This window comes from Empidonax traillii, unplaced genomic scaffold (genome assembly GCF_003031625.1).
Source record: "Empidonax traillii isolate 1590-97213 ecotype Southwest subspecies unplaced genomic scaffold, ASM303162v1 scaffold11:size2795301, whole genome shotgun sequence".
Classification (NCBI taxonomy): Eukaryota; Metazoa; Chordata; class Aves; order Passeriformes; family Tyrannidae; genus Empidonax; species Empidonax traillii.
In genome coordinates, this window is record NW_020955204.1 from 2370722 (window position 1) to 2390333 (window position 19612).

The 19612-nt window shown below is 39.0% G+C and overlaps 1 protein-coding gene across 1 annotated transcript; it reads right to left on the reverse strand.

Moving 5' to 3' along the window:
* Positions 1-496: 496 nt before the first annotated feature.
* EXD1 (exonuclease 3'-5' domain containing 1) lies at positions 497-19005 on the reverse strand. Its single transcript, XM_027887915.1, is given in 11 exon segments — positions 497-622; positions 625-756; positions 7188-7222; positions 7225-7378; positions 9366-9523; positions 13357-13432; positions 13556-13660; positions 14728-14814; positions 16260-16324; positions 18146-18239; positions 18991-19005. Coding segments are annotated over 11 exon segments (1047 nt in total).
* Positions 19006-19612: the final 607 nt, after the last annotated feature.

Here is a 19612-nt window from a genome sequence, read left to right on the forward strand (position 1 = left end):
GAGCACGTGTATGTTACAGCCTCATCTACCCAAGCTGGATGCAGCAGCGCTGATGCACAGCGGAGGTAGCGGGGTGCGGCTTTCAGAAGGCCACTCTAATGAGAAGTTTACATACCTGCAACAAGTAACAAAAGAACCAATACAATTTAAAACATTGGTAACAATGCCAGAAAAGCAAAAGTCACTGTTTTAAAATCAAAACCAGCTCTTGGAAAAAAAGGATCTCAAAAAAAGACCTGGAGAAGAACAGTCAAAGGCAGCAGGAATTCCCTCTGAAAGACAGACCATTATTATTTCCATTCAACAATGGCTTTACCTCTTATTGTAAAGCAAGGAGCATTTGTTTGACACCTCTGCATGGGGAATAGCCCCTTTTTTTTTCACTTGGATGTCTCCAAACACCCAATATAAGCTCATCAAGTTGCCTGTGTCAGAAACTACATTCCATACAGTCGGCTTGAGGTCATTTTAAGGTCCTACCACACGACTTTGATTTTCAAGCTCTTCTTTGACAAAGTACATCCTGATTGTTGAAGGATGTGATTTGAGAGCCTGCTTTATTTGTGGGAAATCAATCCCAGTCATATCTGGAGTTTCCATCCTTCTGTGGATTTTTTTCTCTCTTCTAAATTCCATGGCTGGTCTCACCAAAAGACCATTCTCATTCATCCTGTAGTCTTTTATTGCTTTCTCCCTTCACAGCTTCTGGATGTCTGCCAGCTGATACAACTCCTCTGGCAGCTCCATGCAAGTGGGCTAATAAGGAAAGAGGAAAAGAAACAGAAAAAACTCGAACCAATACATACTATACTTTTGTTAGAACCAGGGAAGAGTTCCCCCTATAATGGAACACAACAATCATCTCTTTAGATCTGTAGAATTTATCAACTTCTGTTCATACAAATGGGAGACCTTAAGAGAAAAACAGTTGCATGTCCCCCAGATTTTCTTTTAAAGGCAACCCAAAGGAAAAAAACACTAGGCTTCCATTTATTGTTTACTTTATTATGAAGATCTTCAAGATTTTAAGTAATACTTCACATATGGGTTTTCAGATTTCTCCTGAGAAACCTTTTGCACTATGAAATTGTAAACCCCAAAAGAAGCATAACCAGTTCATGTTTGCTTATAGGAACCACTGCAAAGGCAGCTGTCCCAGCTTTTTATTTAAAAACATGATACTCTATTCTATCAGTAAAAAAACCCAACCCTTATGTGGACAAAAGCCAACATAGTTAACAAATCGATGAAACGGCTTAGGAAGTGTGTGAAGAGACATACCCTCTTTGATTTGGCCTTGAGCAGTGCACTGTTCAAAATACTAAATCCAAGGAGCTGTTAATAAGCTTAATAAGGACTGCCATGTTCATGGTTTGTAGAAACAGCAAGAAAATTCTCAGTTGAGTTCTGCTGTAGAAAGGGGAACTACAGAAATAAGGAAACTTGATAAAAAGGAGTAAGAGGCAGCCAAGCAAATTCAGTCCTAGCAGGTAATATGGAAATAACTTCAAGATAACATACAGGCAGCATAAGAGTAAACATTACCTAACAAACACAGCAAAAGGGCACAGGAACAGTGAAAGGAAACTGGCAGGACTATAGGTTAGAGGAACAGACTATGAAGTAAGAATCCCAACAGGAAAGCAATGCCACATCCATGTAAAAAAATAGTAAGGATGAAGGTACAGAAAAAAACAAAGGGTGGGACAGACTATGTTTGATAATATTTTTAAAAAATATAACAACTAATAAAAAGATATCTGCAAACATGAGAAGAGCACAAAATGTCAACCAACAAACAATGATGATAAGAATGCAAACGCAACACTGTAAATAACACTTTTTTTTCTTCATTCAGCATGAAAATGGAGATTCCCATACCAAACCTATTCATTATGTTTCAAAAACTGGTTTCAGATTGTCCATAAATGTTTAAAACCGATACTTGAAATCCGAATAACATGGTGGATTTCACCTAAAATTCCTGAACAGTGGAAGATGAACTAGCCAGATAACTATAGTATCTTGCTTAAAACCTGCCTTGATAGCCAGGGATGGAACTTGGTAAATGTTTAAAGGTCTCAAGAAAGACAGGGGAAACAACATGCCGGTAAGTCAGATGTCTGTATAAGCACATTGGTAGAAACACTAATAACAGATCAGTAGATATACATGTGTGATGCAGTGGAAAAGAATTACCACAATGTCTACAAAGGGAAGCCATGCCTCACAAACCTGTGTTTAAAAATTTGCACAGATCCAGAGGAAGGATGAATAATTTAGACAGGATTACAGAAAAAAGCAGAGGCAGCACTTACTTGAAAACATCTCACTGTCAGTTCAGTGTAACCAGAATGCTGCATGTCCATCTTCCTAACTGCTGCTGTACCCTACAGTGAGGGGTAATCCATGCCCCAAGCCATTTAAATCCAAGTTGCAGAAAATTCAGGCTGTATGTTCATAAAGATTAATATGCATTGTGTGTAGTCCCAACTCACCTGCCAATTGAGAAAACTTCTAGTTCAGGAGAAATATTTAAACAACAGAGTTTATGCCATCACATGTCATGAATGTGTTGTCTGGTATACTATGCTGCACTGCACTTTGTCTACTGCAGCTTTACCTTAAGTGCATTGGGGAAATCAACTCTGCAGGGTATGCTCTGTGGTATCCTAGAGTTCTGAGTGTGAACTATCACCACTTGAACAAGAAGGCTCTACACTTCTAGAACATTTGCTTCTCTACACTGATGGGTTCCCAGGCTGTGTTTGCTTCTTTGAATTTAAGTCCTAAACATGAGAACATGTCTGCATTTCCAAGTACCTAACAACACTCAGTATGAATCTACGAGGAGAGTTAGAACTGTAGCACATGTAGCTCCTTTACTAGCTCTTTCCTAGTGACAGTTGCAGAGCCACAGACACCCATTTTACTGGGGGCCTGCATCCACAAGAAGAACTACTGCTAGCAGACAGTTATGCCAAAAGTGCAGGAAACTGCAGAGACATTCAGAGTGAGAAGTTTGTGTTGGGTTCTTCCCCTCAGCAGCAAGGAGGATTATCAGTTTTTGAAAAATGCTGAAGAGGGAAGTGAGGGTTTCGATAAAAAAGTGCTGATTATCAGAGGTTACTGCTTTGCATCTGGTTTGTGGGTAAAACGTCAGTTGCTTATGAGGGTGTGCCCACTATTCAGAAGACGGAACTACCAATTGCAGGTGATGACAAAGAAACCACAGAAAATGTCAACATACATTTCCTAAACCATTGGGAGAAATGAGATGCCTTTCTTTTTATTTCCTTTTTATTTTGTTTTCTCTGTTTTGTTTTGGTTTTTTGTTTGTTTGGTTGGTTTTTTTTTTCATTCTCTCCTACATCAGCAAGAGTGTTGCATTATTATTTGTGGCTGCTGTGGACAACTGGCAGTACTTTGCCAGTGCTAATAAGTTAGACACATGCAATTATGCATAAGTCTGTAATCAAGCATTCCTGAATATGTTGAAGGCCACAAGGATGATCTGGCCCTAGTAGGAGCTGTGCATTTAGCCAAAAAGTGATTCTGGTATTTTGCCACTAATGGGGGCCTGTTAGAGGATACAGAAACTTATCAGGGAGGAACAAGATATGCACATGGAAAACTGACTGCAGCGGCTGGGCACAGAGAGCCCAAGAAAGAGTGGTGACAATTACATTCATCAGCCTTATTCACATTTGTCTTTCCCCAGCTCTCAGGGGATGCATTGATCCATAAGGGCAAGTGAACAGGATTGGCTTTTACTCCATGATTATGCATATTCACTTTCGCTTGCTGCTATTTCCAAGAGGAGAAAAAAGAGAATCTGGTTCTGATCTGCTTCCATAGGTTGAATATCCTGACTAGACAAGAGAATGAGAGAGTAGGTAACTGCTCCAGTAGTCATTACTGGTTGTTACTCAGCTTTATTTGATTTACAGGCACCTCAGACTGGAAAGCTAAAGCATCTTTTTTATCATGTATATCCTGCTGCTGTTATTACACACAAAATCTGTTGGCATTATGAACTGGATGTGGCAGTGAGCTGGGAAAGATTAGGTGGATGTTTCCATGCTAGTCAAAGCTGAAGTTCAGTGTTGTAAACCCTGATCCAGGAGCTGAGATTCAACATGTGAAAGCTAGAGATGGGAAGGAGTGTGACTGTAACCCATCCAGCTTCAGTACTTGATTTTTAATGAAGTCTCATGATTGAAACTGCATCTGCACTTGTTTTGTAAGTATAGTTTACATGTCATAAGTTTGGGGGAATGGGAGAATTTAAAAAAAAAGCATTCTTCTGTGTGACATGATGTCATCAATAAGACCAGAGGAAACAAGAGCAGCCCAGGGAAGCACAGCTCTGTTCATTGCTCCAGTCAGGCAGGACATACTCAAACCTCTCTGTAGCCCAGAGGTACAGTAGAAGACATATCTCCGTAATTAACTTTACCTTTTTCAAAAGGCTGAAGAGCTGGTGGTTCTGCTCAGACAGCACAGTCCAGAAACTAAAGAAGAACAGAGAAGTACCCAGGAGAAGCTTCCTTACCTGGAGTAACGAAAGTTAGTTTCCTGATCTGGTCATCTTTTCCAAGTGCCTATAAATCAAAGAAGCCATGGTAACTTGGAGACTCTCTTGCCTAGTGACTTCCACAACTTTCAGATAAGGGCTTGATGTACCACAGATGGTTCCTGTTCACTCAGGAGTGATGTCCCCCTTCCAATTTAGCAGCTGGAGCATTTATTATCTTCAGCTTTGCTGCAGTACTGCTTCAGCAAAAGAGGTCTCTCCCCCAGTTCTCCAGAAAGGAGAGAGCATAGTAGATAACATACTTCAAGTTTCCAACATTTTTCCCTGGTGCAGGTATCAGAATCCAAGGAGATCCACTACAATGCTGCAGTAGCATTGGAACTGCAACAGATCCCATCTGGAGAACACAGTAATCAAGCACAGGGAGTCCCGTGTTGCTGTTGTTTGAGACTAGCTCCAAAGTGAAGTCAAGCTCATTGCACGAGACTGCTGTTCACCAAGAGCCTGAGGAGGAGCACAAGTGTAAATTGTAACCGGTCACTGTAAAAAGCAAAATAGCCCACCGAAAGCCTTTTCCAGGTAACTTTCATATGTTGCTCCACAAAGTGTACAGAAGGCACAATGTAGTGGTGCATAAACTTCTAAATAACCATGAAAAAGCACTACAATAAATGGGGGGGGAGGGGGGTGTAAGTATTTTGACTATTACTTTATTCTGAAATCAGATCTGGATAAAGATTTTTTGATTTAAGGAAATAAGACAGACTTAGCCAGAAAACCTAGAAGTTGCAGAAACTAAAGGTTTGTGTTTTTTTCCTTCTTGTCTTAAAATGGATTTAGCTGAACTCATCAACTTGCAAAGGATTCCCTTAACTTTTTTACTTACTGAGTGAAGAAACAGAAGTAATAGACAAGATTTAACTATATCACACTACATATTTTGCATTTAAATATGTATTGCAAGCAGATTTAAATGAAGCAGAAGAAACTTTTATGAGATAAACAACAGAAAATGATTAACAGTGAAATTATGATGAAAATTGCTACTTTTACTCCCTGTACTAGAATTCTAAAGCAGTTGCTTCAGAAGGCAACAGCTTTAAAATGCAAGAAGTACGATTACCAGATGTTATATTAAATGGATCTTCAAAATGGCATTTGAAATACTCAGGATCGAATTAATTCCCTGGCTAATCTTACGGAATAAATAGATTTACAAAGGTATTGTCTTCAACAACCTGAATACCACTTTAAGAATTCTACAAGCAAGTAGCCCAAAGCAAAACAGAATTTGTACTCTTCACTTTAACAGTCTGTTCTTTTCCCTTGTGTCATGCCTACTTTTGCATGCACTGCACATTGGAAATTCACATGTCCAGCTCATTTTTTTTTCATGAACTATGAACAACCTTCTTTTTTTGGCAGCTTTCCTCTAAAGAGAAAAGGTTTTCAGATATGACCTCTTCTTTTGTATCTGTGAAGCAGCTACGATCTCTTGTGTTATCTAATCTTTTCCTAAATCCTCAGTAATGGGATTTACTGCTCTGAGCTCTTAAGTAACTCCCAAAGGATTCAAGTCTGTGCTTCAGTGCTTTGTTAAACCAGTGGAAAAAAAAAAAAACAAACCACAGTTTCTTTCGTGAAGATAGAACTTCATTCTTTTTCCCTAATAAATATTTCAAGACATTTACAACTGCAAAAATGAGGCACTAAAAGGATTTAATCATGTTAGTTCAGTCTCTTTGTGATGAATGAGGATGTTTGACCATGCACTTTGCACCCAAATTTAATACCAACAATATCTTACATAGTTTCTGCAAGCCCTCATAAGATTATTTCATTGAGAAGGCAGAGAAAAGCCACACCAATACTGCTGCTTGTTTGTTTTGCATGGACCTGTTCTTTCCAGCAGTGCAAGAAGTCAAGCTCCTTCACCAAAAATCTCATTTCCTGCATTTCCTGCATTGAAAATTAATAAACAATTACAGAAGTGTCCACCATCCAGCTACTCCAAGGCATGCAGTACTAATGGTTCTATGTTATGAAAGATGAAAAATGTTACTTTTAAATAACAAAAGTGAGAATAAATTAGGAAGACCAGATAACTCAGTGATGCTTTTACAGAAATAAAAATCTTTGGTTAACAAACGTTACTCAGAAACACCCAGTGTGTGCAAAACAGCTCAGCAGTAAAAATTACAGATTTGCAGAAAAATAGAACAAGATGTGGGGACTAAACATTTTTTGCCAAAACAAAGCAACCCCGTCAGCTCCAGGTACCAACACTTCACACCTGCCTGTCACTCTTCATGTCCTCACATGTACACTGCCCCTGTTGAGCCCAGACGCTCTCAGGCTCCAAGGAGAGCAAACAGAAGGCACAGGTGACTGTGCCCATGCTTTAGCAGCTGCGACTCACCATCCTCTAGGCTAACTTGAGGTGGATTCTGCTCAAGAACTAATACCAAATGGAGCTAGGTAGATACAGACACCATCACTTCTGCTGCAGCATGCAGGAAACAAGGTATGTAGCATACAGGAGGGTGTAAGTGCTGCGAAAAGGAAGCTGCTGTAGCTCGGTCCTCCAGAGTTTATCCATTAGAGCCTTAGAGCAAATCACTGCCAGAGAAACAAACAGAGACATACCCACCTTTGTGCTCACAAGGTGATCTCCAGGACAGTCCAATAAGCATTAAAATAACCATCTAATACAGCTGATAGATCACACATCAAATTATCCATTAGAGATGAGTGGAGCAACAGGAGGTGCACGGCATTCAGAACCAGTGCTTTAAGCAGACAAGCTGGAAAGGGTCTCAAGAACCATATGTCAGGATTCTCCTGTATATGCCAATGCAAATGAAAACAGTTATTGTTACGGTTTAATTCCAGCCACCAATTATATACCATGCAGCCATGTGCTCACTCCCCTCAGACCCCCTCACAGAAGGGAGGAGAATTGAAAAGAAAAGGTAAACCCCGTGGGTTGAGATAAAAAAAGTTTAATAATTGAAACAAAACATAATAATAATAATAATGATAACAACAACAATAATATATGCTAATGATAATAGTAATGGTAAGGAGAGGGTAAGAGAGGAATAAAACCCAAAAGAAACAAGTGCTGCACAATACCCCATCCCCAAGCAGCGATCGGCCCCCTTCCAGGTAACTCCTCCAGTTTAAATACTGGGTATGATGTTCTATGGTATGGAATATCCCTTTGGCCAGTTTGGATCACCTGTCCTGGCCATGCTTCCTCACAGCTTTTTGTGCACCTCCTCACTGGCAGAGCATGGAAAACTGAAAAGTCCTTGGCTTAGGGTAAGCAGCAACCAAAACATCAGTGTGTTCTCATACCAAATCCAAAAAATACAGCACTGTACCAGTTCCTAAGTAGAAAGTGTACTCTCTCCCAGCCAAAACCAGGACAGTTATTAAAGTAAAAAAAAATTTAACAAAGCTTATTATCACATTCTTCTGCAGTTTACAACATATTTCCTGATGCTGATCTTTACTTTCAGTGCTACTGCATGCTTTCAGCTTCTGGGGCCATCTGAGTACAAACCTGTGGTGATTAGAGAAGCAGAAGCTTGGAAGGAGAGATTGCTTCCTTAAAAAAACCACAAAAACCCAACAAAAAAACCCCCAAAACAAACAAACAACCAACAAAAACACAAACTAAAAACCAAAACACACCTATTCCAGTGTTTAATGCTAGTTGTCTCTCATCTGTCTCTGAAACTAGGTTGGATTCCTTGGAGCTGAGCTAAAAGATCTAAATGGAAAAAAACCCACCCTCCCATGATAGTAACATCTTCAGCAATCACAACTGAAACTAGAAGAACATGAAAATAAGTGCCAGTTAAATGCGTGACCGTGATACCCTGAGCAAAACTATCAGTACAGAATGGTTTACACTGGCATACTTATTACACTAATATTACACAGTCATTTTCCACTTTTAGTCTTCAGAGCAATAGGATGATAAACTAAGGAAGGCATGTCATTCAGCTTAGATTTGCCATACAGAGTTCTCAAAATAGAAATTTTGAGAGACACTATTGAATTCTAAAACTTACATAAAAATAATGCTGTGTTCAAATTACAGGTTTCAGTGAGTAGCTTTTATAGCAATATTAAATAGCATTTAATCCAGGCTTTTGAGAAAGATTTTAATTCTATGAACAGGCAGTGCAAAACCACTCATATTTACTGTGGAAGTTACAAGACCAGTATGAAGGAAGAGCTGGTTGGACTAGATGCTCAGTGTAGGTCCCTTTCATATGACATAGCCTATTTATCAAGATTATGTTCCCCAAATCTTAGGAGCTCTTGGCCCATCAAGTTTTCCCTTGCTTGTCCCCATCTGAAAGATTAACAAAAACAAGGACAATAGAGAGTAACGATTTGGCAAATGCTGCTCAACTACACAAGTATTTTTTCATTCTAATAGTGCTGGTAATAAAAGTTCTGTTTTTGTCTGATTGACTCAGGATTCATTGTAACCAACTTGCTCTGTTGAAACTAGGTTTCAGAATTAGTCAAATATACTACTATATCCAGAACATTTTTTCGCCCAAGTTGTATATATCCTCTATTGTACAAGCTTTGTGGTTCTTCAAAACTTCAATTTCAAATGAGCTATTAGGAAATACCAGCCCTGATGCCAACTAAAGCTTACACGTCTCCCAAGTCACTGTTACAAAATGTCCTTATCTGCACAATTCATTTTTTAGTGCCACGCTCTTAAAAAAAGCAAACTGAGAGAAGCATCTCAAAATGGGCAGAGCACAGCTCACAAGTGAGTCTTCAGAAGGTACTTCACTGAATCACTCATTGAAGTCAGCTGCTGCCTGCACTTCAGAATGGCATTCCATTTGGAAGGTATCTTCAAGGGCTGCATCAAACACTCCTGTAATGTGCAGACACCGTGTGGAAGGAAGGCACCTGTAGTCACTGAAAACTGCAGAGCATCAGCAGCCTCTGATGGAAGGGATCAATATGCCATGACCAACGTCCATTAACCCAAGGCAAAGAACGGGGAGGTTTGACAGTGGAGATGCAAATTAGAAGTAAAGTATGCTACAAAACAAATTATCCAACATTTTGACTGCATACAGTTGCAGAGATAGTAATTTGACTCCTTAAAGCTGTTAAGTTACATAAAAGGTAAATTAAGTTTTAAGAATGACTTAATTTTATGTTGGATACAACAATATGTCTACAGCTCCTTCTAGCTGAGTAGTACCAGGAAAGAGTAAACATACACTGATGCTTTCCAAGGATACTTATGGTTTTGCCTTTTATCCAAACCCTAAAATAGTTATGCAATATAAAGAAAACATGACGAAAGAATATGTAAGTTGTCATAAACCTTTTGCCTCAAACCTGATTTTGCCAGTAAGACTCATATTTGATAGCACATAGAGCCAGAAAGAGAGCAGGCAACAGCTTCCAGCACCAACTGCATGTCATGGCATTTGCTTGTTTCTAACCCTGGTTTCATCCTTTTTACCTGTTTGCAGTAAAAGCAGGAACAGCCCTGACAGCCCAGTGGAAAAGGAATGCTGGAAGAGAATCCACTCATCAGGGGAATGGAGAGGAAAAAATAAAAACCTGCATTCACAGTCAAAATCTGAGACTGAGCTGTCTGTCATTAGAATAACCTACCCTTCTGACTTCCTCCACTACTCAAAAGCCCAGATTCCCATTCAAGTCCCCTGAAATTCCCACTGACTTCTCCTTTTTGTCCTTACTACTATCTCCTGAGAAACCTTAAGCCAACACTCAGTGCAGATACCTACAATCCCACCAAGACCACCATGAGTTTACAGGTCAGCCTGATTTTATTGCAAGAGCCACTGTTTGAGCTTTCTGGCACATGCTGCCCATGTGCTACCTAGACCTGCCCACGTAAGTCTTGGCAGCACCAGCTCAGCCCCTACAGTAGAGATCACAGAATTGTAATTGGCCTCTACTGGCCCTCTTATAGTGAGGGTAAATTCCAAGACTAACCTCCCTCCCCCTCCATTCCTAACTTATCTCTAAAGTCTTCGGTGGAAAAAAAAAATAATCTATTCCTGTCCAATAGCAAAGGTAAAGAACCTGGTATGACTTAATAATGCTAAAGCTGACCCTAAGGCACCAGTTAAATAGATAACTACTGCCTTCTCTAGGACAAAAGCCATGTATTTGCTAAGCCTACTAGAAGAAAGCGCTAAGCCAATACATTTACTGATTTTCTAAGGAATAGGATTGTAGGAAGGTACTATGAAGAAAATGCAAAAGTCTGCCTTGTTCTGTGGTAGGACAGAGAACCTAGGACAACCTATATTTCTGATAGACTGGCTACATTGCTGCAGTCCAAAGAATACTACAACCACCAGCTGAAAAATGGCAGGAAACATATGTGGAGAAAGGAACAATTCAAAACTATGAGTTCACTGAAAAGAAAAAGAAAATTTGAGAAGATCCAGGTAGACCTGACATTCACTGGATTACAAGCATAAATCACTAGGTAAAGAGGAAGTTTCCATCACTTCTTACTGAACAGTCCTTTGTATTCTACTTCTGACCACTAAAACCTTCTCTAGCTTTTCATTTTCAGTGGCAAAATGCAGATGAAGAGAAACCTCAGGATAGACCTTCTCAAGCAGTCAGTTACCTTTACTCAAAATCACAACAAAGATGATGTTCAAATCTGTAGAAATATATTCTAGATGGTTAGAGAGTTTCTAGTAAAAGAAAAAAAAAATTAATGCTTTCCAAATAAGAAGAGAAAATACTTAAATATTTAAACAGAAATGAAAGCATCTTTGTGATCAGGATTAATAAAAACTCTAACCTGAATGAACAAGGTTATAGAATAAACTTTCCCTCGACGAAAGCAATGTTTTAGCTTTCACTGTGAAATTCTTTGTCCAAAGTCTAATGCATGCTAATGGATTTAAGAGCAGAAAACCCACAGCATGCTAAAAAGTAGTGCATATTCATTGATCTGTGGAATCAGACAGCAACAGTGACTTCTTCACTTGTACATTTGATGGTTAAACCTTGCATGGACTTCTATCTTATGGACAGTCTCAAGCTGTCAAATTTTCTTTATTTTTTCCAGCACGCACCTCTAGAAAGAATTATGGTATTTCTTTTGGTAGTAGACAGGTATACAACCAACAACATCTTACAACAGGCAAGAATTTCAGAGCGTGAGGATGCTCCAGCCTCCTAATGCAGCGTAGAAGTGCCACAGAAGGCACTGTTAGGTCTATAAGCACTGACAGCAGCCAGCTGCCTGCTCACTATTCAGCTTTTTTAGGGTGCTATAGCCCAACAGGGACACATCTCCCACCCCCAAGGAAGTAAAATGTGAAATAGTATCAAACTTCCACAAACTTTATCATTAAAAGTTACTTCAATAGGTGATGTTTAAGTACTATAGGAACATCACTGGGAAAGACAGTGAACATCAGTACACTGCCATCCTCTATATCGTGTGTTAATTTTATTAATTTACTTATGGTAAGGAATAAACAGTTGTAGCAACTGGCCAAACCCAGGGATAACATTTTTCAAATTATGTAGGCAGGATCCCATGTAATCCAGAGTTCTAAACTCCATTGCCGCCTTTTTTGAGCAGAATCTCACTTGTGCACACAGCCTGTTCCCATTTTAACAACACTGGGAAGATGTCTCTAAGAAGTGCTTCACAAAAAGCATCTGTGAGAATTTGCTCAGAATTATCTCCCACTTATTTGTTGCAGCAGTAGAGAGTGGTAGATGAGACAGCTTAATTCCACAATATCATGCACACTACAGGGTGGCCAAAATCAGACTACATCAGTAGCTTACTTACATTAGAAGTAGAATTCAGGCCAACAAATCAGAGTAATTGTATCTCTAAGCCTAGAGATCTATCAGTGCACAAAAAGCATGTGTGTCAGCTCATACCAAGACAACAAAACAATGAGTGCAATTCTGTGTACCTTGGACCCTAGGGTGGATAGTTCTGGTTAATTATTTCCACTGCATCAGTTACATGTTCTAGCCAGTACAGTTGGGAGCACTGGTGGGAATTTTCAGCCCTATCTTTTTCATATAGTCAAGACTTTACACGGGCTGATATTTAATCAGCCTTATAAAGCTTCCTAAGTAGCCCAGATTAGAGCTTTGAGGGGTTACTATAGGCAGTCATATCTATGAAATGAAAAGTCAGCATACATGCAAGGACAAGTCATACATAACTGTATAACATATCTGTGCCCATTATGGAAGATCATTGCCATTATGTTACTTTATTCTCTCTCAGAAGGCTCTGATTCTCCTGTTAGTCACATATTAACTACCACAACTACTAGAGCCAGCACCAGCAGAAAGAGATTTTTGTGATAACCTGGCCTGTTCTTTCACCCTGCGGATGATCCCAGCACTGGATACATGTGGTCTGAATCTGTTTCTACACTTGTGAAAGGGCAGAAAGGATAACAAATAATATAAAACCCAATCCGACCAGGCTCCTGTTAAGTCACTGTAGCCTCAGGTTGGTTCAAGTTTGAACAAAACCAGCTAACACATCTTACCACAGTAGACTTACTTGCTGCTAATATTAAATCTTATCTACCTTTTGAAATGGGTCTGCACAAGGTTCTAAATAACACTATCAGCCTTGCCTGCTGTTTCATTTCATCTAGAACAAAACCACAACATTTACACAGTTCAACAACTGTTACATTCTAGTAATGTTAAAGCTTATTTGAGAAAATGCCCTGAAGTTTCTCTTGTTGAAGCTTTTGTTCCCAACAAGAATGTTTGAAGGGTACCTGTGTATCCAAGACACTGAAGGACACTGTACTGGTGAAAGAGACAGAGTGAGACACAGCAGCAGTCATGTATGACCTGAAGCAATAGAGCTATCAAGGAAATCTGTGTCCAACTGCAATTTTCTTGGTGCAGCTAGATTATTATATATGTATAGGACCTCTGCAACCACAAATGTCCTTACACACCCTGTGTCCTTACCTTCAAGATGTTTTTATCTTCAAGAACCATTTTTAATCCATTTTTGAAAGCCTGAGGTCCCCGAAGGAAGATATCAAATAGAAAAACATGCCTCTTTGTTACTATCTAGAACAAATTCAGTTGCAGAGAGTGAGGGACAGAAGAACAAAGGATTTGCAAGCAGGAGAAACTGCACTGTTGCCCTAAGCCATAAACTCCTGTGTACAGGCTTATGTGGGGAAGAGTGGGTTTAGTTTTCTTAGTGGTAATTCATAAACAAGTTTTCTTTTTTCCAGAGGTGCTCAGAGACTTTCCCAATAACTGGAAAGAGCAATACAGTTGTCTACTGTACATGGTTAAAAAAAGCATTTTGAGACATATCAAGAGCACGCTACTTAAAACAAATATCTACACCTATTATGGTGACATTTTTACAGACTTACTTCCAACAAAATTCTTGTGCCCATGACATTTGTTTCATTGTCAAAGACCACTACCAAAGAAATAAAGGACATCATCTTCCATCCTAGCCTTTCAAACAGGTCACAAAATTTAAATTTTGCATATGTTCAAATTCATAATGGTTTAACAGAAGCAGAAAGCTTTTTAACAAAGCTGAAAGCAATTTAGCCATACCAAAGCAAACATTTTGTGGACACTTCTGCATAAAAGAGTTAAATCTGAAGTATGAACTCCCACACAATTTTTTGCTTTGGATAAACACACTTTTAAATCTATTTAAAAATAAGTGAAGATGATTTTGAGCTATCACATAAAGCTATTCTCCTTTCTGGCTCTTCCTCTTCAGAGAGTCACAGCTTATTAAAGCACAGTATCATCTTTAGATGGATTTTACACCTTCAATTATATTGGCATTGTGATTAGGTCTTGCAGCTTTTTAATAGGCAACAGCTGTACTACTGCAATAGCTCTACCTGTATACAAGTATGCCAACCAAATTTGTTGCATTGTTATAAACAAATGTATATATTACACACAAGTTTAGTCATTATTGTATTACCTTATATAATTCTTTCTGTAACAGGTCTTTTATGAAATACTTAATCTCTCTTAAAGGACAACATATCCATTACCAGAACAGTTATGTAAGTCTTAAACACGGGGCAATCCTCAAATGTTTCTCAATTACGCCCCTGTTTAGTAACGTATTTTGGCAAGTATCTGTCTCTTACTTCAGGCCATGAGAGTTTTCCATGATGACACAAATTAACACCTTCTCCTGCTATTCTGAGAACACGCTGCTGTTTTAGGTGCAGCACCTAATGAAGAAAACAGGGATAAAATAAATAGCACCAGAGGATGATAAGCAGAGGGAAAAATAGTAAACTGTGATTTTTCTGGTCATATTTGAAAAGATAAATACAGATCAAAACCGCAGTGGATCTCAGATACTAATCCATGAGAAAAAGACACAGCATTGTTTCAGTTACAGACTGACAGATGGAAATTCCACAGCTAGAAGCATCAATGAAAGGTCTAGCAGGGATATGGATAACTAAAGAACACAGACTCCCCTGAACTCTTCCCAAGAAAGTCTCCAAAGTAGGTTCTAGTAAATTCCTTAGTGTTACATAAAGCAGGTGTTCCTCTTAGAAAAAAAGGAAAACTCATTTTCTAAGATATAAAAGAAAAAACCGTTACTCTCATAGACACAAAAAAATTTCAGACAATTAAGAAAAGCAACCTGTAGTGCACACTTAACATGAGTAGAAGGCATAAATGGAAATAAAAAAGCCAGCTTCTTTTTAAAGCAACAGTTAGATTCCTCTGTAAGCAGAGACATGTCTTCCCGTGGGAAAGAGCTTCTTCTTTTGTAGTTACAATAGGTTTACCAAAATAAGAGCCCAAATCCCATTCCATGATACTGCAAGACAAAACAGCGTGGAGGACCCTATAGTATTGCTGGTCTAATTTAGGATCTAAAAAATACTATTAAATTTAATAATAAATCTATAATTGATTCCAAGTTCTTAAACAAAGCCTTTCTGATCTCTTTTTCTCTGAGGATCAGTGATAGGACCTGAGGACATGGCACGAATCTGTGTAAGGGGAGATTTAGGTGGGATATTAGGAAAAGGTTCTTCACCCAGAAAGTGGTTGTGCATTGGAACAGGCTCCCCTGGGAACTGGTCACAGCACCAAACTTGATGGAGTTCAAGAAGCGTTTGGACACATGGTGTGATTCTCAGGGTTATGAGCCACATTCAATGTTTCTTGTGGGTCCCTTTCAATTCAGGATATTCCATGATTCTACCAAGTCTGCTTTTTTATTGTACATGATTTAAGAGAAATAGGTCCAGTCATCTCTGGAGTTCCAAACACCTGCAAAACCAACACAATTTCCTCTCCAAATCACAACAAATCCTCATGTTGCTCCTTTCCTAAGCCAAATAAGTGTTCACTAAATAGTAATACTGACCCTTCACCTCAGTTACTGGTGGGTGATACAGGGTCTGAAACCAGCAGCCAACGCACACTGATGCAGATTTGTACACATCCACTGCAGTCTCGCATGCAGTGCAATCTAATGCACACTTTAATTATTCTTTGATGCCACCAGAGATACCATTTCTACATGACTTAAAGAAGCCATTTACTATCTGTTACTCAAATCTCACCACAGTCTGCCAAAGTGTATTGACAATTAGAACAGAACTGGCCTAGAAGTCATATACATGGCATAAGAGCTTTCACTAGTACTTACTGCAGGGCCAAATTTCTGCTGGAAACAAACAGCTGTTGTTCTTTCATTCACTTCTTCCTTCTTCTCTAAAACAAAGGGAAAAAAATCATTAGACACTTCCTCTAACTTGAAAGCACTTTGCACTAGGAATGTATTTTAGGTGTAGAATCACTCTACTTCTCTGGTTGGGCTATTCAGTTCTTCCCTCTCTTCTTCCTAAACACACCCAGATTCCCGAAACTGATTCAAATGCACACAGTCTAGAGCATGACCCCAATTCTGTTTCTTAACAAAAAATTGGCTGTTTAAAAGTGAGTTGCAGCATTACTTTTTGTCCTTATGATACTTAAATGAAAAAAAAATTGTTTCAGTTAAAAAAATTACGTCCATTAAAAAAAAAAAAAAGCAAGCATCCTAATTTTCAGGCTTGTCTAGTGTAGGAAGTTCACCACAAGAAATATATTCTTACTGGAGAAAAATCTCTGAAGAAAAGGAGAATTGAAGAGAAGAAGCTTTGGAATGCAGCTAAACTACTGGACAACAGATAACTTCCTACTCTCAGAGACTGCTTTTCATGTTATAAAAGTGTTATGTTTATTCAATTTAGTAACAATGTTGTTAGAAAAAATCCTGCTTTATGTAACCTGCAGTTTCAATTATTGTTAACCCTGTCGCTATCTGCTGATTGTAACCCCTATGCTCATTGGCCCTGTTAGTTAAAATTTATAGCTTTTTCCTATCTTTCTCACCCTTATTAGGATGTGTTTAGCTTAATTTCTCCATTTATAGACACCTCCTGGTATGAAACTCCCTAAAATCCTCCCAAATTCCACACATTCCATGCTCTACCACATGTAAGCTAGCTGACCCCCTGAAATAAACTCTCTCTCTCACTTTCTCACTCTCTCTCTTGTCCATCCTGTCTCACTGTGTGTGATTTCTAGCAGAATGGAACATGGTCTTAATATTTTCAGAGATGTCACAGCTCTCGCCTTCAATAGTCTAGGGAATAAGAAAGACTGTTGCAAGACAGAACTAACAGACAGATCACATCAACCCTTGCTCATTTTTTGTTACTTTTGGTATCTGAATTGTTAAATATAAAAGTGAATGGACAGTGAAATAGCATCTCAGTGGTGGAGAATATACAAACAGAAGATCACTGTAAAATTACCAAAGTGCTGTATGTATTTTATATAAAAGAAGTTGCAGATGTCCTATCCCTGGAAATGTTCAAAATTAGGCTGGATGGGGCTCTGAGAAACATGGTCTAGTGGAAGGTGTCCCTGGAACTAAATGACCTATGAGGTCCCTTACAACCCAAAACATTCTATGATTCTATTTTCTCCCCCACTACCCAGGTAAATGCAACTAACCTTTCTTTAGCCTGTACAGATCTTGTACTCTTGTCACAGCTCTATGAGAACAAAACAAGCTGATTTTGGATCTGCATCTGTGTCTGTACACACCTGCATACATGTTACAGCAGGAACCACATGTCCAAATCAATGCAAGCACTTGACAGCCAGCACAGATTCAAAGAGCAATCTCTTACTGAGCTTTGTGTTATTTGTCACACCACATACATTTCAGGAACAAGTATAAGATTAAAACAGTCACCAGAGAGAAATGCTCATTGGCTGAAGCACTTTAATTTCCTCCAAAAGATCAGCTGTGCTGCTCAGCCACTTTTACAGTTGACAAGAGCTACAGGATAAACCTTCTGGAAAGCAGGTGAGTTTCCTTCTGATGTCTGAAGATAAGGAGCTCTATACCTACTTTTCTGTGACCATTGCTTTTTCAGAATACGTTCTGTTCTGATACAGGCAAACCAAGAGATAACAGCCTCTGGGAAAGACATTATCTGACAAAGACTAACTACATTGCTTGACTAATATCCACATCACTTGAGAGGGAGTATTTCGAACTGTCTGAGGCTCTGAGCTGGATCTCTAAGGAAATGCAAGGAGAACTCAGTGAGCCGTGACCTGCTGCCTGTGGCTACTTGTTTGTCCTCTTCAACAGCTGAAGTGCACCTGAACGAGCAAAGCAACCATACATAACACAGACGTCAAAAGATTATTAAGATTTCCATGCTGATAAAATGTGCAAAGAAAAATATTTCATCCAATACCCCCTACCTGTGTTCAGAAAACGAACTGCTGCATATGAAGCAACCCCTTGGTGCTAAGTGCATGGCTCTTACAGAAGATCCTGAAGCTGCACAAAAAAACACCCAAGCTTATTTTGCACAAAAGTGCCTTTATTTCAGATAAAATTTCATATTTATTCTGAAAATAAAGGGTGAAAGCAGAACCTGAAGGTGGTGTTCACTGCAAAGGTCAGCAACAATCTTAAGGTAAGCTAGGGTTCAAAGTACAAAGAATGAAGTACCCGACCTAAGCCCAAGAACCACAGAGTTTAAATATCTGTAAGTATTTACATTGATTCAATAGTATTTGATACATTACTGTAATTTTTAATTAAGTTACTGTAATTGGAGGGCAATTATACAAGTTGACCAACGCGTAAAACAGTTGCAGCCACTGAAACTTTACTGTAATCAAATGCAAGTTATAAAATCATAAAAAATGGTAGCATCTCGGGACCAAAAAAAAAAAAAAAACACCAAACCAAACCAAACAAAAAAACCCCAACCAAAACCAAACCAAAAACTAAAAAAAACCAAACAACTCCCTCCCAAAACAGAAACCCAAAAACAACCCTCCCCAAAAAGTATGCAAACATTCACCTCACTGAAAGACATCACACATAAGAGTGCTTAATTTCTAAAACAGTGCAGCCTTAGGTCAAGAATACTTGGGAAATATGACTTCTTAGTATAAATTTCCTTATATTGATATAAAAATATTCAATTATTATTATAGAGCTCAAATAATGTCCATCCCTATGTCAATAGAATAAAACACCTTTGTGACCAGCCTTTAAATGTAGCTGCAGACTCTTGTACCTAAAATTATATATTTGAAAAATTAACACACGAATCTGCTACTGATCTGCCACTATTCAAATATGTGTTAACTTAGGCTTACTTAAAAGGGAGAAAGAATACAAGACAGCAGCAAGCAAGACGAGAAGTTGTGCAATGTCCCTCACGGGAGATACTCAAGAACCGCCGGGACACAGCCCTGTGCAACGTGCTCTGGGATGACCCTGCTTGGGCAGGGCAGTTGGACCAGATAACCCTCTGTGGCCCCTTCCAACCTGACCGGTTCTGTGATGTGCAAAACAAGGCCAGACTGCAGGAGCCGGCAGTACTATTAATCAGGAACAAAAACCACCAAAGGCGTTGCTTTAAGTGACCGCTCTCTGCCTCCACACCACAGGGTTTCCAGAACCGCGCGGGCGGCTCA